This window comes from Drosophila innubila, chromosome X (assembly GCF_004354385.1).
Source record: "Drosophila innubila isolate TH190305 chromosome X, UK_Dinn_1.0, whole genome shotgun sequence".
In the NCBI taxonomy this organism is placed as follows: Eukaryota; Metazoa; Arthropoda; class Insecta; order Diptera; family Drosophilidae; genus Drosophila; species Drosophila innubila.
In genome coordinates this window covers 24,614,134-24,631,864 of record NC_047626.1, presented here as the reverse complement: position 1 = coordinate 24,631,864, position 17,731 = coordinate 24,614,134, and the positions used below count along the sequence as shown (strand labels likewise).

The 17,731-nt window shown below is 35.6% G+C and overlaps 1 protein-coding gene across 1 annotated transcript in view; it reads right to left on the bottom strand.

Moving 5' to 3' along the window:
- The window catches only part of LOC117779723, a 41,983-nt gene extending 25,351 nt beyond the window's left edge, over window positions 1–16,632 (bottom strand). The window contains exons 1-6 of the mRNA XM_034616024.1: window positions 15,619–16,632; window positions 6,159–7,070; window positions 1,173–1,223; window positions 854–1,002; window positions 292–348; window positions 71–144 (exon numbers count right to left, since the gene is read on the bottom strand). Coding sequence (XP_034471915.1) covers window positions 71–144; window positions 292–348; window positions 854–1,002; window positions 1,173–1,223; window positions 6,159–6,228 — 401 coding nt within the window. The 5' untranslated portion in view covers window positions 6,229–7,070; window positions 15,619–16,632. The remainder of the gene's footprint in view (window positions 1–70; window positions 145–291; window positions 349–853; window positions 1,003–1,172; window positions 1,224–6,158; window positions 7,071–15,618) is intronic.
- Between the last annotated feature and the right edge of the window lie 1,099 nt (window positions 16,633–17,731).

Below are 17,731 nucleotides of genomic sequence, written 5' to 3'. Positions count from 1 at the left end.
ATTTAAACAACTAGAAATTATTCAAATTATTCTAAGCAACTAGAAATTATTAAAATTATTCTCTACTTACGAGTTTAATTCCAAATCCAATCGAAATTTGTGATTAAATGCCTTGATGAGAAGCGACGTGCGATGAAAATGTTTCTGCAATTAAAAAATTCAGATAAAGTAGATCATATACATTATACTAGTTATGAGATATCTAAATAGTGAATATGTTTTTAGATTTAAAGATATAAAAATATGAAATTTTTAAGAAGTTCAAAGTCATTAAAATAGGTATGTGCTTACCTTAGTTCTACCTCTGCTAAATCCGCTGTCATCATGTGGGCGTGGTCGTTGTCCCGGCTACAAAAAAAACACAAAAGAAACATGGAATATTTCGAATAGTTGTTGATTCTTTGCAGGTTATACGAGTTAACATCGAGATACATAGGACAGCTGAGACTAAGAAGGAAGTCAACTTCTGATCAACACCAATAACAATTTGAAGTGTAATTTTATTGAAGTACATTTTGTCTGTGACTGTAATTCGTGTTATAACAATGACGGTATTGGATGAATGCAAATGTTTGAGTGGGAAATTCGTATTCAAGCCATATTATAAATTTCATCTTATAAAATGTTATTATCAATATAAGTTATGTTTGCTTGATGGCTTTTTTTCGTTGTTAGTATAAATTGTTTTGATGTGTGAATGACTGTAGGAGTGTGTGTGTGTGTGTGTGCGTTTGAGAGTGTGTGCATGAATGATGGGACAAATGATAGCACGAAGGAATGAAAATAAATGTGAACATACCATTGTGTCTGTTTCGATTTTTCTAGTATTTCTCTTATGCAAATCTTTGCGTACCTTTGGGAGACTGACTTCACGCGTTGAGATTCCCATCTTTTCGTGATGACGCAGCTGTACCGGATAGATAATCTGATAATAATGTCCACCGATACGACGCACAAGCTCCTGATTTTGTCTGTACTCTTTGAGTAAGCGTTCCACTTCACCTGCGAGTGATTTGAATATAAATGTCGAAGTTATGTAAAGCACCTTCTATATTTAATTAAATAATTAACAATTGAGTCAAGCATACATATATTTATTTGTATGTATGTAAATACTGATAGATATACAAGTATAGTTTCTAAATAAATATCTGTACTTATGAAGCACTCACCAACAGGACTTTCTTCGTTCCAAAATGAATCATCGAGTGTATAATCAGCTTCTGCAAAATATAAATAGTTTCTTTATTAATAAGTTTTAACTTAGAAATATAATAATGACAACATGAATGTGATGTGAATAAAAACAACCAATTTGACTGCAAAAATTCACATAATATATGAAAAGCAGACTCTAACCACATAGATCCAAGGGCCACTAAACTATTTAAAAATTCAAGTTATAAATTATATTAAGCGTATTTATATAACATAGTATAGTTGTATTTGTGTAGAAATACTAGACCTGACAACAACAATTTGTACTGAAATATTTTACACAACATTACCAGACCCGACCCCTGACTACAAAAAACTATTGTAAAGTTACACAAAGTGTAAAATTCAACAGATGTTAATAACATGAAACATACGATATTTTATTCGATATTTGGCATATTTGGTATTTTTACGGCATCATTTGCTTGAAATGTCTGTCGCTAAGCGACCTGAAAATATTATTTCATTTTAATAACGAAAACAACTATTGCAATGAATCTATAGCTTTACACCTTAAAAAAGGCTGTTCATGATGTTCTCAACCAAATTTACACAAATACAAAATACCTCTATTATAAATATAAATTAAATGTTTAATTTTTGTTGAACCATATAAAAGTTTTATCTTGCGTCAAATTAGATTATAAATTCTTAATGGATTAAAATGCTTTTCAAAAATGTAAAAGGACCTTTTGCAACCAAACATATGCTAATTACGAGATACAAAGACTTCAATGCCAACAGGGAAAACAGGTTGAAGGACATCCAGGTACACAAATTAACCTGATTTTGGCATTGAATTCCGCATGTTGCGGGATAAAAAAATATAACACATTCTGCGAATGAAAATTGAATTCTAGTTGCCAGTAATTCTATAAAATCATAAATGATTTCAGTTGTAAATCCTGATTAATTTTATAATTGCTCTCACATTAAGCATCACTTCTATCAAGTTTCCTGGAAACACTTAAAATAGTTTGCCCGTAAAAGATGTAATCCTTGTTAAGCAGAATATCAGGTTTACCTTGTACCTAGCCTTAGTAATATAAATGCAAAATTTTTAGAACCCACTTCAGTTCGTTTTAAAGGGAATTAGATTATGTTCACCCACTCCTACTTATCTATTTAACTATCTGTTTGATGTTTCGGACCATATAACGTTTCAGAATCCAAACGCTTTGCCAAATTTCATATACGACGGTAAAGCGTAGGAATTCTAAAACGCTACAATGGACCCTATATTATAATTGAATTTATTGTTGCCAATATCTTAATTGATCTACTATATGGAGATTACTGCTTAATCGTTTTAATTCGCTTTTGTTAAGTTTAAAATTTTCAATTTATTTAAGGCTCCCAAAACATTAATTGAAATTAAAGAATCCATATTGAATCGCTTAATTATTTGCTTGCGTAATGAAGCATTACAAGTCCTTAATAACTTAATATACTGCTTCAAAACACCACTAAATCAGCTTACATATTAAGTAGTAACAATTTTCTTGAGATCTTTTACTATGCCGCATCATCCTTTGCTAAGATGCTGTTTAAATGCATAATTCAAATGCATTTGCCTCCAGACGCTATTTAATTTACAAACAAAGAGATGTCGATGTCCAGATTAAACATCGGCAACAAGTTTTGTACTTAAGCGTACCAAAAGCTTGAGTAAAGTATAAAATGATACACGGCTTAACACAAAATACTTAACTTAAATCCAAAGCACTTTGGTGTAACTGGCGCCCAACGTGGGTTGAATTTGCATTTTGTATGCTGTGTAAATGGACTGATTGTGCATTAAGGCGCCTTCTAACAAAACTGGAGAATATTGATGGTATGACGTGTTACATATTACTCCAAATGGCTTTCAATTGTGAAACACGACGTGACAAGGCAGCTACGACGTGAGAGGTAATTTAATGACGTCAGGAACATGTTCAGGGACCATACAACGACTAAAATTTGGTCAACCTAATATTCAACATCCACAGAATACTTAGACCGCTAGCTAAACTAAGGAATTTTTTAAATTTTGGCTACTTCTAGGTATTGTGTTGAGATAAACATTTGGCAGGCAATGATGCTGTGTGCCATTCAACACGTTCGCCATAAAAACGTGCGCCTGACTATTAAAATACACACTAGGGCAACGGACCAGGCCAATTACAAATACAATTAAAGGCAGTTAAAGTGCGGAATCCATCGACCACCTGTAGTAACTTTAGCTAAATAAAGGGCCCATCAACTTCTAGTTGGTGCTTACCGTGTGCAAGGCTACAATAATTATCCTACTTAAGGGAGGAGATTATTTATGACTGAGCTGCATGCCTGACGCCTTTTCAAAACCCTTGCGGAAATATGATAACGAAAGTAGTTGTATAAATAGTCAGAACACTTAAAGTTCATAAGCTTCAATAATCCTCTTACTCTCTGTCCCCGTTGGCCGTTGTTTAATATAAATACACGATACTTTATTCTTGTGCAAAAAGGAATGGTCTGACAATTATGTCGGAGAACGGAAGTGTAAGGAAAAACAAAGATAAAAATCTTTTGAACGTCGTCACTGAGTCGAACGCAAAGTTCTTTAATAAAAGCTTAAGACACACACAGAAAGAAAAGAGGAAGGCAACTGGCAAGGACTGTCGTTTAATAACCTCTCTTTAAAATTTGTTGAGAGCAATACCATGGATTTGCCTGGGGCTAAATGAATTTCAGCGAATGCGGCTCCAAAGGATATTCCGCAATGCTAGTAAAAGGATCCTAAAAATAGCATCAACTTCCAAGCGAATAAGTGACCAACGAGCGACAAGTCGAAGACGCTGTATGGCAGATAGTGACAGCTTGGATGGAAGATGGATTGCATAGCCACTGGGAGGCCATAAAGATACTCATTACGTTAAACAGGTGCAGACGGAAGTAGAGTCATTTAATAAGCCGTTGCTTATATATTCATTACTTAAGTATTAATTACGAGTATACTGGTATGGATCTGGGACATTTAATTTATTAACTTGATGAAACTGCTACTGCTTAATCAATCAGGAAGAGAAACCCATCTGGCCTGGATAAAAGCTTCAATATATTTTAAGATCAAAAACATATTCTTACTCAAGCTTATATTTTGCTAGTAAATGATGATTAGAAGTAACACAAACACCTTAGCTTTACATTTTTTGTTGAACCATAATTAACTTCTGCAGTAAGATGAACTCCTTTCTTTAATAAAATCATTGAAAATGCTATAAAGATAAGCTACGAACTCTTTTGACCCGAACTAAGAAAAATCAAATCAGTATACTTAAAAAATGTAAAAATATATTTCATGTCAGAAAATAAAGGTAATCCGAATAGACCTTAACAAATTCTATACAATTAGGTAAATTACAGAAATAAGTGCCCATTTTTCCTAGAGCCAAACATTTAATTTATTACTCTTGAAGTGGATGAACAGTTCGTGTAAATTATTTATATTTTTGTACGACTTGAAAAGGCCAGTTTATAACAATATACATTCATATCATCATTATCAATGAGTCATCGAGAATGAATAGAAGTCTCTGTAAAATGTAAAGTCATCTGCATCCGATATATTGAGTTCTCTACCTGATACGGTCGGTATTGCTGTCTCATTCATTGACACCAAAAAACACAATGTGATAGAATAGAAGGGAAAATGAAATGATTTCCTCATAGTTTGGAGGTTAAAGATGTTCCCAAAAGGAAACTATGACTGCTGTCATTGCAAACATTTGCTGGCAACGCAAAAAATGTTGCGTTATATTTGCACAATGTGTTTATATTGCGGCTCTGCATTGTTGCACGCCCAAGTGGTCCAGGAGCCATTTAACTACCCAACCCAACCCAACCCAACCCAACCAGCCCAACACATATTTGGGTCAAATCCCACAAAATGAGCATCAATCAAAAGCAAATTGCGTCTGCAACATGATGAAATCATGTGTGGTGTGTCATCCGTATTGTGTGAATGTGATCCCCAAGGGTTATGTTGTATCGAAAATAATTGGGCTAGCTCAAAAACTTGTTTCAATGTGATATATTAGTGATTTATCTCATATGTTCAATTAACTTTAATTACTCTAACCTCTGGCTGTGTCTGAGTTTATTTAATGTCCATTATAAACTTGCTGATAGTTTGCAATTATGAGCAAGGAATATGCAATATTAAATCAATTTATTGGAAATACAGAAACGGACCAACATTTCCATCAAGTGCTACAATAATGCATAGAACAATGAAAACATTTTCACAAAGCCTAAAGCACATAATCTGCCTTTGGAATCAGAAGCACATCCTCCATTTGGGTGCAGCATATTGCAACTATTCGAAGGACTGAAGGCAAGAGATTACTCGCCAAAGGAACTCAGACAACAATTGTTCGATGAAGACAATTGTTAATGATTTTAAGCTTGGATGGGTAAAGGGTGAGATTTTGTCTTTCAATATGATGAATGTAATGGAAAGAGAAAGAGCTGGCATGTACCTGGTGCCAGGTGCCAGGTGCCAGGTATCTGCTGATTGCTTTGTCGTTAGGCATTATTTCACCTTCTATTGTATTCTTGGGAGCGCAAAAGTTGAAATGAATTTTCTTCCACATGTTAACTTGCTAAATACAAGTTAAGCTCAGGCAATTGACCTCTAAGCAGATAAAATCGAAAAGTTACTTGCAGCGAATGAATGGTAACAACATAATCGAAAAGGCGTTCATGTGCAGAGTCATCATTGAGTGTGATTTTCTTTTTCTTCTTTTTTTTGTGAATGGCGCCCAACGTAGGGCGCTGGACATATCGAAGAAATTTGAAATTTCAGTATCTTTGCAATTGCAATACGTAACTGAAGTCCTATTTAACTGCTAACCCTATAGATTGTTAATGAATGAATGACATACTATATAAAATATATGTAATTATTCTGTACTTACCGCCAGCGGAGTGAACCAAGACACAAAGCTGGGCTATGATGATGATCCAAGAAGCGAGTGTTATACACATGACGGCGGTTGCACTGACGTGGGCGTTGTCTGGCCTTGGTACTCTCCAGACCAAAGGTAATCTCTGCTTCAAACGCCTTGTGGTATGCTAATTAATTGGCTTATTTGCATATGCAAACAGACACACACAGACACACGCACACCTGGTAATCTCACTCACATACGATTGTCGCAATTGCTTTCAAGCTCAAAAAAAGGGAATTCGTAAATCCCTTAAGGTTAATGGCTCTAAATTCTTCTAATTGTATTCCTTAGCTCGTCTTGTTCCTTAGCTTGATATTTCGCAGCTGTTAATGACAGACGCTAAGGCTGATGTTGAATTTGATGCTGATGCAGATGCTGAAGCTGATGCCAATGCTAATGCTGAGATTGAAGCTAATGTTGTGACTGACGCTGAGATTGAGACTGAGACTGTGGCTGAGACTGAGGCTGAGGCAGAGGTTGTGTTGTATGGCAGTGGCGGGCAGGCGTGACTGGCTGTGGCTGTAGCTGGGCTGACGTCAGTGAGCAGTTCAAGTCGAGATTGCGGCATCATTTCGCGCTCCACAATGCACTGACACTGTCCCGCTTTTCCACTACTTTATCTTCTTCTACTGCTTCTGCTTCTGCTTCTGCTTCCTCGCCGTCCTCTTTCCTCACTTATAGCTAACACTTGATTAACAATCACTTATTTTTCTTTGTATAAGTTTCAAAAAATTCACCGATAAAACTTTGTTTTCACAATCACAATATAAAAAAAATTGCTGTTCTCACTTCATCAAAACTTCTCTTTTTTTAACAATCGCCCGCCGGTGAAGGCCACATGCGAATAGCTGATGCGATTAACTATCATGCGAAATTGACCTGAAAGTATACATAAAAAAAAAGTATATATATCGATTAGAATATGCATACAATTTTTATATAAATTTTATAAAATAATTATATCTTGTTTAATTGTATTATTTAAGTGTATTTCAAATAGAGTGTACTTACAATTGGCAACGGCAATAATAAAATAAAATATAGTGCTTAACCGAGACCTTAGCGCGTTTAATACATATATATGTGTATATAAACTGTCCCGTAATCTATGTTATTCTCCCGGCAAAACGCGCTGGCCAATCACTTTACCACGACTAAGCAATCGTTACCGCCCAAGGCATGATGAAGCTCTATTCACAAACAGAGGCAGCTTCCGCACAGTGGACAACTTTTGTGAAAAACTAATCAACAGTTTAGCCAAGTATATTTTCCGACGGATATCCCTTATTAAAAAATTTCCAAATATATATTTTGATAAAAATGTTAAATAAGATTATTATTAATTATAATAACCGTACTTCTTCTTAAATATATAGAAATGGTTTTGTGATAGTTATATGTTTACACACAAAAAAAACCTCTACACCAAAGTCTGGTGACGAAAGCAAATTCCAGCCCCAAAATTTCAGATATCCAATTTTGTGACAAACAAAATAAAGTTTAATATACAAGTTTTAAATAAAAATATAAATTCAGTAAAAAGAAAATCTGAAATTGGCATTCTGCACTGTGCGCAAAAAGGGTGAGCTACCACGAATAAAATTATTTATTTAAATTTTGGCGGGATTAAGCGTTTTCCCGCTATACCAGCGGTTTTTTCAAAAGATGAGGAATAAAACCTCATTATTAAATCTAAGTTTTTTTTTTAGCGCTTTGATACAAACAAACAAACTGACTTTTCACTTCATTTTGAGAAGTCCACTTAAAATTTGAAATTTAATTATCTTTTGAACTAGTTATCGGATTTGGGTGATCGAGATATCAATCGACGTGTATTTTTAATTAGAAATAAGAGTTAAAAATAAAAAGTAACCGATTTGATCGGACAGTAGCAAATTTTCCATATTAGCACGCCTCGTGCTGCTTTCGTCACTAGCGCGGACTGCTGTCCGCAGTGATACCTTTCTTAAGTTCAGCAAGAGTTTTCTCAATGAAATTTTTTGAATTATTCTCTTGAGATTTTAAATTTTACTAGCTGTAAAAGAGACTAATGGAAATCGAACAGAATTAGTTATGAAATTCCATCGATTAATGCTTCAATTTCACCCACTGTAAGCCCCTCTAATTAGCCAAGGGCAGCCATAAAAGGGGTCATACTCGTAGTTAAATTGCAAACAGCAGCAAATGCAATGACATGCCTGAACTGCTTAAATAATTAATTATGACGACCCTCATACGAATCGCTGGATAGACCGTCTCGGCTAGCCAGTCAAGGGTAAACAGTTGGATACTCGTATATAAACAAAATGTGAGGCGAATGTCCCTGAATAGCGGAATGTCACCTCTGCGGATGCTGCACGTTTATTATGGGCTTCACTGCACGCCAATTACTGACTTACTATTTACTTTCCACTGTCCATTTTCGATATTCTCAAATTGCAATTCGCAACTCATTTCATTATTCTGTTAGTATTTTTAATCCAGTTCTAACCGACCGATTGCTCAAATGACTATTTTTATTATTTTTTTAAGTGCATTTTGCTTTTTGTTTGTTTATGTGTTTTTCGTAATCAACTTAAGCTGTAAATGTATTATGTATTATTAACCATTAACTATATGAGCTTTTTAGTATTGCGCATCTATTGAATTTATATTTTTTATGAAAAATAAATATCAACTGTTGTATTTATTTTAAATGTGGTAATTAGACTCTCAAGATGGTGAAAGATGAAAGTGAAGCCTCATAGAAAATAGAGATAATATGTTATACCGCAACCATTGCTACCACTCCATTATTTTTCATTATTGGACATATATTTTATTGTAAATTAGCATTAACATCTCAAAGTTAACCCAATTGTAACCTGAACTATTTCAACTTTATATAAATTTTCTTTGCTTGACAGATGCAAATATACTCGTATGTAAGTATATTAATTATGTTTCTGTAGCACTCAGATATTTACTGGGTAGTCGATCGATTCTCTGAATGGCAAATCATTTGCCATAACGGATTACAATAAGACAAAGAATAACACAAACTGTGATTCAAAATAATCATTGCTCGATGGCTCCTAACATCTAACAGTTAATCAAACTAAACTCAGTTCACAGTGTTGTCTATTCAAACTGTCAAAACAAACAATTTGATTACAAAAACAACGATATTAACAATGGTATCATTTTTGAATAGAACGTTTCTATTTGCTTAATTTGTTGAAAACTTGGTAAATCGGGGTCAGGTGTTGATGAAATAATTTTAAAATGATAAAAATCACAAGAAAATATAGGTATGTTTATCTATTATCTATCTGACAACAGTGATTACAATTTGTTTTCATAAAATTATTTTAACAACACAGAAAAATATGACGATAATAGTACAATTTTTCAAATATAACTAGGCTCCGTTAAAAGTTGTTAAAATTGTATCCGCATTCTTTTTTTTAAGCAATTTAACATTAGTTCATTTGATTCACTAATAGCCGTTTCATTATCTAGCTAAATTTTTGCTGAGAAAAATGTTTGAATTTTTTATATTTAACATGAATATATCTTTTAGTTATCTCAGACCTTAACCAGGCATTGAAAAAAAGTTTGCCAATGTGCTGAAAATTGTTGAAAAATAACTAATTATTTTAAGCAAATGATGTGGAATCTGCTACTTACTTCCTTATACTACACCAAAAGAAATTCAGGAAAATGTAATGGAAAACAGTTGTCTTTTGCAAAGCTTAATGCTTCAGAAGATTCAAATGGAGTTTCGTAGAGGATACTCATATGCTAAGTTTTTTGGCTAAAACGATTAGAGGTTGATTTGTTCAATTTGGCAACAAAATTGACATACAGTCGAAATTCTCTAACTCGAATAACCAATATCCAAAGAAAAAGCTTGACTTATGAAGACTTGGACTAATGGAATTCCTTTTTTTTTAAGTTTATTAAAGGAAACTAGGATTTTATACGTTCTGAGTCGGTTTTTTAACGTCTAGTTAAGGTGTTTGATAACTATATCAGAGATATTTTGTCGTAAAATGTATAGAAATTAATGTCAAATAGGAAGATATCTGTTTTATAAAATTTAAGGAGATTTTGAAAAACCGACCCTCATACTTATTTTGCTTCAAGCGGTAAACATTTATATACACGTTTTGGTACCATGCTAATCTTTCACGACGATTATTAAGAGCGGGTAACAAAAAAGAAAGTAAAGAACATGTTGTTGATGCAAAGCTCTATTAAATAGCATCATCTTATGTTAATGTACATTATAATTATAACATATGTGCACATAAGCATAAAGCCGATGCTCAAAAACATCGTAACATGGGAATTTCCCCGAAAAATTCGACATACAGAATGCAAATATTTTTATTCGATTTATGAAGAAATTTGAATAAGGGATGTTCGAGCCAGCTAATTTTCTCAGTAAACGCTTTTGCCGCTGTTGTCAATTTGAAAATCTAAGCTATAGACGTTTGAGTTACGGAAGTTCGACTGTATATAATTTACTAGTATTTGAAATTTCATTTATGAAATTTAGAAGATTAAATGAAAGTATTTTGAAACCTCGTTTCTCAAAATAAAAAAAAACCTTTCGATACATTATTCTCAAATTTTGCACATTTTATTCCACATCGAAATGTTTACATTTGTTGCTTATACAATTTCCAGCAAATTTATATTTTTAAAACCGGTTCTGAACCGAACCTCGTAGAACCGGTTTGGTGTTTCTAAAATGTTTGAGATTTAGTATTTTCGAACATATCTTTTTTTCAATTAAAAGATATTTTAGTTCAATTTAATAAATATTTAATTTTGTCAAATCTCTCCAATTTTTTAGAAAATAGAAAGCAATGGTTTCTTTTTTTCAGAAATACCAACAATTGCTAGGCGGTATATAAACCAATTCGCGAACGGAACCGATGTCTTACTCTATGGTTCGAGCCGCCGAACCGAACCTTTAACAAAATTTTAAAGGTTTGCAGCCTTGATTCTTAATAAGGGAAAATAATTGGAATAAATGTACAAAAACATAAATAGGGGCAGAAGTATTTAAGTAAGTAAGGCACATAAAATTAGATAAATGCTGACTCTATTTACTCGCGTTACTCGCTACTCGATATTCGTACATCCTTCGTGTCGCACCATAGTGTATATATAACATAGATAGATAGGTCGATTCGAAAACGTTCCTGACGTTCCACCGCGGTCCTTGACAATTGGGAAATTGCTGGCTAGCTGGATGGCTGTGGCAAGCGGTTCGGTTGAAAGTTTGATTGTGGTACGACTGTGGTATGGCTGTGGCCAGCAGCACAGGCCACATACATAATCCGAATTTGGCATCGCATAACCACCCTGTTAATGACAGCAGCAGCCTCAGCAGCCCCGGCAGCTACAGCGCACAGCATCAGCTACGGCAGCATTGGGAAAATGGGAAATGGGGGCACCAACTTGCCACAGCTCCAATCATGCGGCTGCATAATCACACAGCATTTTCAGTTTTTTTTTTCGTTCGTTCGTTCCCTGGCTATTTTTTTTTTTGTGTATTTTTCTGGCAACCATTGTGCTGCAGCGGTCATTGTTTTGGGTTCGGCTAGGGGCGATCTATCTGCTTTGCATAGGCTCAACGCGCAATAAACCGCAAAGAAGCAAAAATACAAAAAAAAAATTACAAAAAAACAGAACAGAATTCCAACTCATGGGGTCGCCTTTGTGTGTGTGTGTGTGTGTGTGTGTGTGTGTGTGTAGTGTGTCTCCATACTAACATCGGACTGTACTACAACTTTTCCGTTTTAGTTTCTGTTTCTCTGGGTCTCGCTTACATGGCTCCAAGCTGATTTTCGGAACATTTATGTCTGTCCTGATGTCAGATTTATACGTAAGCCGTTGATGCTATTGCTACTTGATATTGCTTTTCTGTTTCTCCTGTTACTCCTATTTCTTTTATTCTTTTCTATGTTACCATTTACCTTTGAATAGCTCTAGTTATGGGATTATTGAACACAATTCAAATATCTGATTTTCATTACGTTTATCACATCAGTTTCTGTTACAAAACTGTATCGGCACCGCATTAATTCAATCAGACTTTTTTGCTGTTCTTTGTAGATGCAACAATAAATCTAGGAGATGAAAACTTCCTGCAAGTAATTCTCTACACGTATATATGCAAGTCAATTCATATTTATTGAGGTGTAAAGCAAAAAAAAAGGGAATAAAAGCGCCTGAATATTTGAACTATATTGATAAAATTTAATATATTGAGAGATAAAAAAATTCTTCAAGTGAATATAAATAAATGCATTGCGGCTTAAAGAAAGTGATTAAAGCCGACTGAAACACCCGTCGTATGAGTAATATGTTTTTTATCAGCCGAATTTTAATTATAATATATATCTGAAACTAATAGATATAAAAAGCCAACGTATGTATGTACAATTCAATACTTATACACTGGAAACATCGGTCGTAAAAATAATATATAACTAAAGCGAATAAATAAATATATCTCTGAAACAGAGATAGAAAAATCCTACAAGTAACTCCACATATATAAAATACATATATATTGAGGTGTGAACAAAATTGTGAACAAAACCGACTGAGACACCGGTCGTATGCGTAATATGAATTCTATTGGAATATGTAGCGGCTACAAACATGCGTACATACATATATATATACATACATATGTAGAGCTTCGTTTAAAGAGCGAGAAGAAATAAACCTAAAAAAAAAACACCAATTCAGTTAGAAAAAAGTAATAGAAGAAGAACAAGATGAATAAAGGGAAGGAAAGAAAAAAAAATGAAACTGAACTGAACTGAACTGAACAAAACAAAACACGCGGCCTGAGCTCAAGAATCGTCTGGGCAGTTCACTATTCGGGACACATAACAAATCTCTCTCTGGCATGCAGACGTTGCCCTGTGGAATCCGACGCCTCTGCCCTGAGGGGCCCAGCTGCTGGAGGGGTCCGGAGTCCGGACATTCGCCAGGCGCCGCCGACAGCCGCTTTGAGACACATACACAGGCATACACACACACACACACACACACACACACACACACAAAGAAATACGCACACACGCAGTTGATCTAATATTCGACGAATGTGCTTACACACACATACACACACACAGAGTCAGCAGGCAGCTGACAAGCCCAGACACAACTGAGCGCCAGCATTCTCTTCCATACTCTCTCTCTCTCTCTCTCATTCTTCTTCAGTCTCTCTCCAATTAAATTGCTCTCGCTGTACAATTCTGTCTCTCTCAGCATCCGATTCAAAAGCTGTCGACCAAAATGTACCAAGCCGACTCCGATGCCGATGCCGACGCATGCTCAAGCCGAACAGAAGGAAAACGCGCCCAAACTCGGCGTCGGATAGAAGGCTGGGCTGGGCTGGGCTGAGGAGGGGAGGGGAGAGAAGCAGAGGCCTTGGCGAAAACTGGAAACTGGCCAGGCGAAGGAAAAATTAAAGCCGTTGCGCGCTACGTCTTCTCTGCCCAGATGATGGCTATGGGGCCGGACGGCTGCATTCAATATCCAATTAACTAAAACGCCAGCCACACAGCGCCCAGCCCAACCGGCCCCTTTGGACCAAGGACCACGGCAAATCCCCTAATCTAATATACGACGAACAAATGGCCCGACGGGTGAAAACAATTTTCGTATCACGATTGACAGTCATGCGCAGCTGACGCTGCCTCCGACCCCGCCCCCAATGCCGACGACGCTCGATGCTAAAATCTTTCGGGTATTTCAAACAGTACAATTAGAAGCATATGTACATAAACATATATACATATACATATACATATACATATACATATACATATACATATACATATACATATACATATGCATAAGCGTAATACATATTAATGCATATACATATGCATATGCGTAATATACATACGTAATGCACGTATACGTATGCGTATAATATGCGTATGCGTAATGCATATACATATATCAATATGCGTATACATATGCGTATGCGTAATGCGTATGCGTAATGTAATATACATACGTAATGCGTATGCAATAACGTATGCGTTACATGACGTAATGCATTACACATGCAATGCGTATAATAGCATGCGTATTAATGCGTAATGCGTAATGCATGCATAATAACATGTGCGTATGCGTAATGCGTAATGCGTATGCATGCATACGTATGCGTAATGCGTAATGCGTATGCGTAATACGTAATGCGTATGCATGCGTGCGTAATCATATGCTAACATATGCATAATGCACATACATTACATATACATATACATATGCATATACATATACATATACACATTATTACACATATCATATACATATACATATACATATACATATACATATACATATACATATACATATACATATACATATACATATACATATACTAAGACCTAAGACTCGAGAAATACAAACTCTGATCTTCTTCTTTTAAAATCATGCTAAATTTAAAATATATTAATTTCAATAAGATCTTTCCAATATCCTTTATATTTTAGCCAAGAAGAATTACGTACCAAAATAAAAATAAATGTATGGAATCTTTTCAACATTCTTTCTACCCAAGTCGTTTCCCTGCAGAATCTGAGGTAGGAATACTTTCTCTTTTCAAATATTTCCTTTCAAACTGAAGAATTAGGTTACCAACTTACGGAAATATTTATAGAAACCTTTTAAAAAAAAGACAAAAAACAGTTTAAAAAGCTTAAAAATCATTCAAATTATCCCATTTTCCAAATACATATTTGCTATCATACTATAAGAAGTTGAAGAAATACTTATAAAATGTTTTTAATACTTTCAAAGACGTCTTGAAAAGCTAAAACCACTTGAATGCATTTCAAAGCTGGCAATTTAGCAAAGTTGCCTGACTCGATTGCAATACAATAAGTAGCAATTTAGCCAAAGTTGCCAGACTGTTTACCGATGCTTAAGTGTTCGGATTATGGAAATGATATCAAATGATTAGCTACAATAGAAATATAAGTAGCTTATAATTAAGATAATGGAATTTCAACTCTGAAGCATAAGTGTAGATACATCATACACAAACATACATGCATACGTACATACATACATACATATGTAAATATGTACATATATATATATATAGATAAGTAGATACATATACAAACATAACATATGTATGTATGTATGTAAGCGAATGCATTTGTATCTCGAACTGTGGCGCCTGTAAGCATGCAACGCTTTTTGCCCATTTGTTTGTTGACCCGGACAACTAGCCGAATGAAGGAAGGCATAGCATGCGTGTATCTACACACATATTTGTACGAGTCTACATCTGTATATGTGTGTGTGTGTGTGTGTGTGTGTGAGTGTGACTGTTTAGCAATTGCTACTGTAGTATAATTAGAGATATTAGTTGGTATTATTATGACTTTACCTATGCGTTAGCAGCAATTTGTTGCAGTTCACTTAGTTTTCTTTCTTCTCTGCTTCCGCTTCTGCTTTTACTGCTACTACCATTTATCTGATGTAATAATTGTTTAGATTTATTTATTTATTTTTTTTTTTATTATTTTAATTTGTGACTTATTGCATGTAGCAAGTTATTTAGTAGCGACTTTCGACATGCCGCTCGATTTCTCAGATCTCTGATTTATATAGCACACTTAACTACATGAACACTTTTTGTTTGTCATTGTTTGAGCAAACAGTAAAAAAAAATGACAAAAAATCTCTCTAAAATATTACTATATTCATTTTTAATTTTTTTTTTTTCGATTTTGTTGTTGTTGCTGTTGTTGTATTTTGTGTTTTTTGTTGTATTAAAGGTGCAGCTTGCCCCGATTGCTTCGCTTGTGGGTTGGTTGCTTGATTGAATGCGCCTGCTCACCGAATCGCAATTATGTGTAATCGCAATCTTTATCTCTGTCTGCTTGTCATTTTTTATTTATTTTTTTTTTTTTTTTTGGTTTTTGGTTTTTTTTGTAATTTTTATTTTTTATTTTTGCATTAGATTTATTATGTTTGTTGGGTGTATTTGCTTTTAGTTTTGCACTATCCAAGGACCATCTGCATTTGTGTGTTGACGTTTAATTGAATTTCATGTGCTTTTGCCTGCTGCCTTTTCTTTTAGTGTGCCTCCATGTGTGTGTGTATTTTTGTGTGTGTGCGTGGCGTATGTCCGTGTGTGTGTGTATGTGTGTGTGTATGTTTGTGGACTTCTTTCGCTTATTTCGGTATTTAGTTTGTATTATTATTATGCGTTTGCGTTTGCTTATGCTGACTCCGGACTCCGGACTTCGACTACGACTCCATTTCCGACTTTGACTCCGGCTGTAGCTTTCGAATGCGGCCGTTGACAGTTTGTTGTACTGACTACTGACTGGCAGCGTTATGTTATGGTTGAATGTTGACTGTTGTCGGTGCTGTCGCTGTCGCTGTCGCTGTTGCTGTTGCTGTCGTCACCGTTTGCTGATTTCCCGTTGCCACTTTCCGCGATTGCAAACAACGTTCTAAAGCGCTCGCATACGTCTGCAGTCTGCAGGACATGAGCACGCGACGTGGTCACCGCACGCGGCCCAAATCCCGAGTCCAAGCCAGCAAACATCGCGTCAACAACGACGACGCAGCCGCAGATGCACGACAACGACAACGATGACAACGACAACGACGACGACAACGACAACAATTACGCTCAGCAACAGCAATGGGACAATGGAGCATTGGAGCATTGCTGGAGCCGGTGATTGGGAGTCTGTGTCCTAACACAGCAGCATCACAAATCTCTCTCTCTCTCTCTCTCTCGTTTGCCCGCTCTCTCACACTCTATCTCATTCTCTCTCTAGTTCGCTCTCTTTGGAATTCACATTCAGCCAAAGAATACAAAAAAAAAAGACGCTGTAGAGACAAGTGCCGCTGATTTGACTCTTATTAAGCGTGTTGCTGACTCTCCCTTGCCTGCCCTGCCCTGCTCTCTTCACTCACCTCGCCATCGCCTCACTTTCAGTCCGATGTAGGCCAAAAATACGTTGTGATGGGGCGGGAGCATCAACGCCCCTATTTTACACGATGAAATGGACTTATCTAGGAAAAGTGGGATATTTTGTAGATACGAAAGTCCAAACAAACATACACACACAAACATAGAGAGAGAGAGAGAGCGACAGAGAGAGAGAACGTTAGTACAACACATACCCATACCCATGAGAAGAGTAAAGTTTTTCAACTACAAGACAGTGAGATTGGTACTACCCCCCCTCGCGCACCCCCTCCGCCCTCCGTCAAACATTGGGAACACAATTTTGGAGCACTCAACGGGGCTGAAATATATTCTGGCAAAAAATTAAGTTGTTTTAGAGTTAATTCGAAAAGTTTTGAAAAACTTTTAATTGGTTAGGTGTTGGTTGCTGTACTCATAGTTGTTCGTGTTTCGCTTGTTGTTGGTCTTTCTTATTGTTCTCAGTGTCGGTTGCATCAGCTTCTTCAGGTTAAGCATCACTTAACACTGGGCTACAATGCTTTACGTTGCTTAAGCTCGTACAACTCAACAA